Source organism: Pituophis catenifer, unplaced genomic scaffold (assembly GCF_029215685.1).
Source record: "Pituophis catenifer annectens isolate HBS135680 unplaced genomic scaffold, rPitCat1.0.hap2 SCAF_7, whole genome shotgun sequence".
NCBI lineage: Eukaryota > Metazoa > Chordata > Lepidosauria > Squamata > Colubridae > Pituophis > Pituophis catenifer.
The window spans coordinates 69,029,949-69,039,672 of NW_027256887.1; the positions used below are offsets into that span (position 1 = coordinate 69,029,949).

Genomic DNA, 9,724 nt, shown 5'->3' on the forward strand with positions numbered 1-9,724 from the left:
CTTTTTTCTTTCTCTATTAGTAGCTCCTGATCAATGATCCGTGTTATTTTGAAACACTCTGCTTTATTGTAGCAGCGCCCCACTTTTTTTCTAATTAGCCACATTATTTCCTCATTTCTATCTAGCTTTCTTTCTTCTATCCCAAAAGATTTGACACTCTTGCTGAGAAGTAAATCATTCGGTACTTTAGAAACTGTTGTCCCTTGCTTATGATTTACTCTCTAAGGATTGTTTATATGTGTGTGTGTTGATATCATCTTTTGTGTACAAATGATGCTGCTTTAGTTACTTAATGGCTTGTACTCATCCTTGAACTTTGCAAAGGATAGTTTACTAAAAGTCTCTAGTCCAGGTGTGAAATTCACTTACCTTCCCTACCGGTTTGCAAATGTGTGTGCGCTGTGCGTGTGCTTGCTTCACTCACTCACACCATTGTCTGTGCATGCACAAAGCCTTCTGCGCATGCACAGAGGCTTAAAATCATCGCAAAAAGCAACATCATGATGTCCGCGCAGGTGGGTGGAGCCTCCCGCAGCCACCGCTACCACTTCACCCGAGCCGGATAGAACCAGCTGAATTTCACCCCTGCTCTAGTCCCAACTAACTTTCATGAACTTTGTTGTCCATTTTTGTCCAGAGTCCCTTGGGAGTTGGGCGGCATAGAAATGCGACAAAATAAATAAATAAATAAATAAATAAATAAATAAATAAATAAATAAATAAATTTTTGTATTGCGATCACCCTTCTCTCCATGTTTATGAATGCCTGTGGTTGACCATTGTGTGACACTGAATGCTGGACTAGAAGGGACATAAGCTGATCCAACGGGACTCTCTGTTCTTATGTTCTTTCCTTAGGCTTCTCTCCAACGTAGTCATTTCAGACTAAGTCTCACTGAAATCACATTTCCTGTGTTCATAATCACATTTTTACTTATATAAACGTGATGTATATTATGTTATATATATCAGTTATCTAATACTTGCTTGAAAATAAATAAATATATAAGGCTCAGCTTATTAGTTGGGATGCAAGATCTTATAGAAATCAACTGATGGAATAAGACCAAGGTCAGAAGGGATTGTATTCTGTTAATACCACTAGCAGATAGAGAAGTCTCATTAGAGTAATGCCAAAAAAACAAACCAGGTGCTTCTACTAATTTTAAAACGTCTCAGGTATTCATATTAGTCAGAAACAGGGCTACTTAGACCAAAGTCACTTTTTTATTTTGCTTCTTTCTTCAATCTAATTATACTTTGCTTTCTATTCTAATGAGCACTCAAACTGACTCACCAATTTAATAAAATGCAATAACATTTTTTTTAAAAAAAGGGAAAAGTTAAAATATTAATTGACATTATTGCTAAATTATTTAGAAATTAAAAATGTGACAAAACAGCTGCCACTTTACAACATTTTTAATCACTGAAAGAGTGCAGGTAAAACGTCTAAAGGACTTCATTCCATTAAGTGGGAGTAATTTATTCATTAAATTTATATGCCGCCCATCTTGTCAAAAGCAACTTATAGGTGAAAATTCTCTCCTAAAGTGCTAAAAAGAAAGAATTTAATTTGTACAATTAGATTTTAAGCAGTGCTTTAAAAGTTAATATCGACAACTTAAGGTGTGTCTGGTAAGCATATGTAAACAGTGAAAATATTTCAGTTCATAGTTAATATTATGTCTGTATTTCCTTCAGCTTCCGCAAACTAGGTGCTTACATTATGCACCAATTTAAGCTTCTGCGTGTTTTCAGGGACAGACCCAGATGAATCATGTTTCAGTGTCAAAACTGAAGAAAACCAAGGCAAAGATACAAAGCACTGGATAAAATAAAGCACATTTGCTAATTTTATATTAAATTTTTCTGTCAGGAATATAGTGGTATGCATAGCATTATCTCTTTCTGTTCCCCCCCCTCCCCAAGAGTGTGGGGTAGGTTGGGGTGATAGGACATTGCCCAGTGAATTTCTATAGTTGAGATGGGCTTCAACCTGGATCTCTTTAATTGTGATCTAGTACCTTAACTATTATATTTCACTGACTTTTACGTTATTAGTGGCTAACACATAATGCTTTGAAAGGTTAAGTTTATATCCTCCAAGGAATAGCATTCAAACTCAATACAGTGTTATTATTGGACTCACATTGGTCATATCGTTTCACAAATTAAACTTGTTATAACTTTGTCAGAAAGTTTGTTGTACAAGATTTTCCATTGCAGACAAAAATAGCTGCAGCTAAACAACCAGGAGATTGGCATAGTCTCAAAGGAGCCATTTTTCTACACATTTTCAACTAAGCCTCAACTACATATCCAGAAAATAAGATTATTCCTTATTATAATGGGCGATTCATATGAAATAGTCTTTATTTTGGAGCATAGCAGCTTGAAATCTTTCACATATTGTAAGTGGCTTTTAAATGTAAACTCTAACAACTTTAACAACTCCCACTCTATCAATCTATCTACCTCCTGTCCTATTATATTGTCAGAGATGACCAGGATGAGCCTGAGGAAGAAATCAAATGTGTCATCAGTCATGAGTCCCTGCGCATAACATCTAAGTCCAGTCCATCTTGAATTCTTTTCTATTACTTCAGATTAATGTCAAGCACCAGGGAAATCAGGAGTTCCAGGCAGTTCAAATGTGTATAACGATTTATTATAAGCTTAAGCTCTCTGCAACCATCTGAACTGCTCATGATCAAGTAAGAACAGCAGGAAATTCAAGGTGAACATGACTTAGATCTCTTGTGAGAGCACAGAGACTTATGACTAACGACATGTTTGACCACTCCCTCAGGCTCAGCCTGGTTCTCACCTACATATACTACATTCATGTGGGAAGCACCTACCAAGGCACTTCCAGGTTGAAAGGATTAGCCAATGACATCACCATTGCCTATGGGATGCCTGAGGGGGCTCCTTTAATGTACCTGTTATTTTCCCACTGAAGTGATACCTATTTGTCTACTTGCATTTGCATGCTTTTGAACTGCTAGGTAGGCAGAGCTGGGACAAATTGATGGGGATTTATTCTGCCTTGTGGCTCACACTCTTGGGTTTTGAACTGCCGAGCTGTTGACCTCTCAATGGTCTTCTGACTCAGCATCCTAACCATGTGAGCCACCACAGCCCCCACTTCCTGGCCTCATTCCTTAGGATAGGAGTAGGAAACTCTTTTTCACATTGCTGGCAATATCTGGTAGCTCCCAGGTCCCTATTTCTGTTCTATTGCCTTCAGTATAGTCTTAGATTGCAATCTGAATAGGACTGAAATTGGCATGGTGGAACTGTCCCTTGCAAATTCTGATTTAAAGCCTGATGTATTTCCAAATACAGTAAACCTTGGAACAATTGGGAGTTAACAGAGTTTAGCCATACAGCCAAATAATGGGAAAAGACCTATATAGTCAAACTCTGCCAAGGAAGTGGCTTCCAGTTAGTATTTATTAATTTATTTATTTATAATCAAATTTATACAGCTGTTCATCTCACAAAAGTAACTCTGGGTAGCGAACAACATTAAAATGAAAAACGGGGGGGGGGGGAACCCAGATATAAAAATTGACATTAAAAGAAAAATATTATAAAAACAAAATGTTGTAGAGCACTCTTCCCAAACTTGAAGCAATGCAGATGTATTGCATTACATCTTCCATAGATCCAAGACACCATAATTGAAAAACCAAAATTTATACAATAGATAAACTTACAGTTTCACAATTAGGGCTTTCTGTTTAGCATGAAATGCCATACTCAACCCATGCAAAATTTGTCATAGCATCAATGATAGTGATGAATTTTAACGCAAATGAGTATATTTTTGCAACTACAGACAAAAAGCTGTATATTATGAAATGTTATACACCAAAAGGTGTATTTTAGTCAATAAGGACTATATCTAGAAAAGTATCTAGAATGTATATTCTAGGGAAAATACCAGTAACTATGAAAGCAAACAGAATGGTTTGTTCTGAATCTGTGTTTTATTAACTTGCAGAAAAATGATGGAAGAGAATTTTAAGTATTTAAATATGGACTGGATTTTGATTGGGCCACATATCCCTGCTTGATATAAACTAGCTTCTCATCTCCCCATTCAAAAAATAAAAACAGAACTACTGCCGCGTTCAGTGAGACAAGGATTGTCAACTGTGCTCACATCCAAAATAATATGTCTTTTATTTTCAGGAAGTGTACTTGAAGAATACAAGTAGAGGAAACACAGGAAACAAGAACTACAGAATGTAAGAAAATTCCATCCGTAAGAGTGAAGAATGAATGTGCCATCTGCAGAATACTTTGCTGTAAATAGTCAGACATTGGACAAAGCTAGAGTTCAATAAGTTTGATAAATTCTCCACTAATGGGCATTCTCCCTAAGGAACAATTAACATTCCAACAAAAAGCCAACTCAGTGCTCAAATGTTTCTGAGACTGGTAGATTGCTACTGTAATTGTTCACTTCCTGCAATAAAATGTGCTACACGCAAGTGTGTACAAAAACTATACATGCGCCACATAGACCCAGTCCCATGCCTCTTAAAAGTCTTCTGCCCTCAAAGGGAGCAGCAAATGTAAAAGCCTTTAGTGGACTCAATTGCACTAAATTAATTTATGAACCCTGCTGTTGGAGTTACCCACCAGCCTTATCTAAGTGGAGGGGGTTTTTTTAACTTTTTTTTAAATATTTGTACTTCTAGATAAGCAATAGATTGTTTGTCTTGCAGTGTCTGATAACACTGTTTGATTTCCCTTACATATTTGCACAGTTTGGAATTCCCAGTAGCAACAGCAGTAAAGTTAACACGTTCATTTCACTACTGTAGTGGCTTTTTAACAGCACACAAGTCTCGTGTGTTCATCTCACTCAGAGATCCTTATATGTTCCAAGATCCACAGAGAGTTCTTATATATGTGCAAAACATGGTTTTATTCCATTGAGGATGTTACTATTCATATTGCATCCTTATGCAAAGCTATCTTTGGCCACTGAAATTAATGGAACAGCTTGCATATACTGGAACTCCCTGTGCAAACTCCCATATCTAAAGCAAGCTTCTGGGTCTAGGTTTTAAGATGGTCATTCCCCTGCCTATAACAGATGAAAATAGAAATATATGCAATTTGGAGAATATAATAATTTTTGTCGAGGTAAGCTGAGAGCACATACGAGCTCTCTTAAATTCTCAGTGACTCTTTCAGATAACTTATTCACAACAATATAAATAAATGTCTTTTTCTTCAATATAAGGCAATATGTAGAAATTTAGCTTATTAATCATACATATATAACCAACAGTATGTAAAAATCTCTTTAATAGTACAATGGTGCTATTCTGTAGCTTGTTTTATGAAAGGTCTTACCAAAACAGTAAGAGGTACAAGCAAAGTAGCATATTTGCAATGAATTGGAAACAATGGCAAAGATTAGATAGAAGGGTTTTGTTAAAAGATGCACGACTGATTTAAGGTTTCTAATTAATTAAAACATTAATATCAAAGAGTAATACAGGTACTCGGCTTACAACAGTTTATTTAGTGACTGTTCAAAGTTACAACGGCACTGAAAAAAGTGACTTATGACCTTGTTTCACCCTTATGACGGTTGCAGCACCCCTGTGGTCATATGATCAATATCCAGACACTTGATGACTATTCATGACAGTTGCAGTGTCCCGGAGTCATGTGATCACCTTTTGCAACCTTCTGATAAGGAAATGCAATGCCAGATTCACTTAACAATTTTGGCAAGAAAAGTCATAAAATGGGGCAAACCCAGGGGTGGGTTGCTGAGGGTTCGCAGGGGTTCGGGAGAACCTCTAGCTAAGATTCTGTGCAGTTCAGGGAACCCCCAAATCGCACTCCTGGCTGGCCCCGCCCATCCCACCCCGCCCCTCCCAGGAGTCCCCATGTGGCCTATTTTGGACGCAGGTAAGGCTCGGGGAGGACGAAAAACGGGCCTACCGGAAGTTCGGGAAGGCCGGAAATGGGCCCGTTTCCAGTCTCCAGAGGGCCTCCGGAGCCTGAGGAGGCTGTTTTTGCCCTCCTGGAGGCTCGAGGAAAGCCTCCAGAGCCCAGGGAGGACAAAAACACCCCCCCCCCACCATGGTGCAGAAGGCCGACTAGGCAACGCCCACCCAGCAACCAGGCAAAGAACCCCTTGCTAAAATTTTTGAAGCCCACCCCTGGGCAAACCTCACTTAACAACTGTCTCACTTAAGAGTAGTTAAGCGGTTGATAGTCAAGGACTACCTGTACTAATATCCAATAGAAAGGACATCTATGATTCACTGTGAAAAAGCTAAGATGTTATCTTTAAAAGCACCTTTGAAAAGATGGGTCCTTTTTAGCAATAAGGAGGAAAAGCCAAGTGAGTTTCCGTGACTCTTCAAACTAGCATGGTTGTGATAGAAAAAGAAGACTGCGGGATAATGTAGCTTGACTTCCTTTGTCATATGAAAACAGCAAGTGCCCTCCAGCATTCTCCCTAAAATAGCAGCATTCAACCTAATGCAGTACTACCTTATTTATATGGCAATATGCTCAGGAATTTTAGTTTAGGGCAAGCCAGAATCAAATATTAGCCACTGAATTTAATTTAATTTCAACCAATGATATTTTAAAACCTTAGAACCGAAAAAAAACCTTGGAGAGCCTGTGGTCTACAGCAGGGGTCTCCAACCTTGGGCACTTTAAGGCTGGCGGACTTCAACTCCCAGAATTCCCCAGCCAGCTTTGCTTTGCTGGCTGGGGAATTCTGGGAGTTGAAGTCCGCCAGGTTTAAAGTGCCCAAGGTTGGAGACCCCTGGTCTACAGCAGGGATCTCCAACCTGCAAAGCAAAACTGGCTGGGGAATTTTGGGAGTTGAAGTCCGCCAGGCTTCAAGTTGCCAAGGTTGGAGACCCCTGGTCTACAGTGTCCTCAGTTCAGGATGCAGCCCTAGAAAGTGGTCATGAAGTTGATGCCTAAATGCATGGAGTGGGAAAGCGAAATATGTGGCAAAATTTGCTTTACCTGTTACTGGTTTTGGTTAACAATACAAAGTGGTGCTATTGTTCTGCTTGAGAAAGTACTTGAATAACAAAGACATAGAACAAAACATAAATATGTTTTTTTAAGATAAGCCAATTGCACATATAGAGATTGTACGTAAAATTGAAATGTGTTTAGCCATAACTTTTCAACTTTTTATGATTATAAAAAGGAAAGATTTTATGAACTGAGAGGCTAGCCTAATTTAAAACAAGAAAATTAAATTTGGAATGAATACTACCACTACATATATTGACTCTTAGGAGGTAAAGGATGATAGTAAGCAACTACTTAACTTCCATTTGTTGCAATGGACACAGTATAGATCTGACTTATCTGGTATATCTGCAAAATATACTGCTTTAGGTCCCAATCCAGCACATAAAATGTGAGTAGAGCTTCAAGTATGGAATTCCTTCTCTGGGAGATAGCAGAAGGACTTGAATCTACTATTTATAGTCCTTGAGCTGGGGGTTGGACTAGAAGACCTCCAAGGTCCTTTCCAACTCTTATTCTGTTCACATTTACGTAGGCCTATCAATTATCAAGATGATTTCACAATGAAATGTTTTCGGTTCGCAGCACATCTATACATCTCTCAGTTCAAATGTTCTGTCCTGGAAAAGATTATATGGAAATCCATTTCAAGCTAGGACACATAAGAAAAGAAAGGGGCAGCTCTCTGAGAAAGAGTTGAAAATGTATGACTAATACTTTATGGAGCCTAAGTTATGTATGCTTGTGTGTTTGTGTGAGTGCACATGCCTGTATCTTGATCCATGTATATGATTTAAAATGGTAATTTCCATAAACTTTATCTCGTGAAAAAAATATATATATTTTAATTTCCAGGGTTGTTCTTTTTTTTTTAATGAAAGTTAACCCAATTAGAGATGATTTGAATCTAAGCAAGAAAATGTTTTTGTATAAAATATAAGCATTTAATTCATTTTTAAAACTACTTTTAAAGCAGAAGTCCCATCCCACTGATTTGGGACCAAGACCTTTTATATGAAATGTGACTATATATTTATATAGGACTGCTCTCTTCATCTGGAAATAAATTGAATAATTGATTAAACAAACAAATAAATGAACCAACAAACTGACTCCTCTTTTAAAAATAGCACTACTTCTACGCAAAACTATGCCATATATATTTTAAAGATCATTTAAACAGACATTCTATTGTTTTGGTTGCAAATAGGCACTCTAATGTAAATGCCTGTGGGTTTAGGGATTATTTTTAAAAGGGGGATCAGATTTTTTTTAAAAAAAATTGACAAAATGTTTTAGTTATTTATTAAGTCACGAATCTCCCTTTGTGTATTTTTTTGCAGAAGTAACTTACTTCAGTTAAATCATATTCAGTAAATCATACACTTCACATTTTGCTCTTGAAAGAGAAGCAACTCTGTCTTCAGACCATGTTCATTTTTATTTTATCACATTTTTGCTCATCATCACACTACAAGCTTTACCTTTGTCCAAATACAGCATCTTATGGTCATTTTTAACTTGATTTTTTACTGAAGGAAACTACAAGATTATCTGAAACTTAGCCACAAATAATACAATAGAGAGATGCTACTCTATAAAACAACAGTGGACAATGTTTTCATTTGGCTGGAAGGTCTAAGGGTAGATATGGATAGATCCTCTATCCTCACTCGCTTCTAATCAAGTAAATTGCAGCTAAGAACAACTAGCTATCTCTTACTGAATGTGGATTTCAATTTAGTTGTAATTAAGTTTAGCTGACAATTCATTTTTTACAGAATTACTTCTTACATATAAAAAGTTTGTTGGAGGATGAACCAGGGTTCTCTGAGCACTACGTTTGTTGAAAATGCAGAATTCATGCACTTATAGGAGAGAAGCAACGATCATGTGGTTATAGCACAGGTTAAACGTTACAAGATGCAAGAGGACAAGACAGCAAAATATATACTGGCAGAGCTCACTTAACAAATGCACTGTTTAGCAATTGCTTCAGGTTACTACAGCACCAAAAAATATAATTTTACTACCAGTGCTAGCATTTACAATCATTACAGTTCCTTCTCTGCCCATTTGTATGTTTGCATATTGAATTCCCTATCATTTTAAATTACTTTTGTTTTTTTCAAAAAAAGTGTTGATCATTGTTTCTTTTATTGGTTCTCTAGCTTGCCACAAAGGACACCTCCAACATGTATTATAAAATTTGTCATAGTTAAGTGTCTATGGAGATTCTCAGTCATCCAGGTCATGGTTGTCCCAAAGGTGCTTTTTCAAGAGGCAGCTGGACTTTATGGTTTTTCTTTGAAAACATTTTGCTTCTCATCCAGGAAGCTTCTTCAGCTCTTCCAGAAGAAGAAGAAGCTTCTTGGATGAGAAGCAAAACGTCTTCAAAGAAAAACCAGGAAGTCTAGTTGCCTCTTGAAAAAGCACCTTTGGGACTGCCGTAGTTAACATACATAACCCTTGAGCTGTAATATGAAGAGTAGAAAATCCTTAGCATTCAAATCACTATTTTGATTGTAGCACCTATCCTTGCTGACCATTAGCCAGGATAATGTTTTATCCTTACACTTGATGTAGAGAATGACATAACAAGGAATGGAACTATAATTTCAGTGCTTAAATAGAAAACAACTATGCAGTCATGCAAAATTCAGGAAAAGTGCCTGACTAC

At 37.2% G+C, this 9,724-nt stretch overlaps 1 protein-coding gene across 1 annotated transcript in view; it reads left to right on the top strand.

Moving 5' to 3' along the window:
- Positions 1-4,263, top strand: part of IGF1 (insulin like growth factor 1) — a 57,204-nt gene extending 52,941 nt beyond the window's left edge. Inside the window, exon 4 of the mRNA XM_070946631.1 lies at positions 4,204-4,263. Within this exon, the coding sequence (XP_070802732.1) occupies positions 4,204-4,263 (60 nt within the window). The remainder of the gene's footprint in view (positions 1-4,203) is intronic.
- The last annotated feature ends 5,461 nt before the right edge of the window (positions 4,264-9,724 follow it).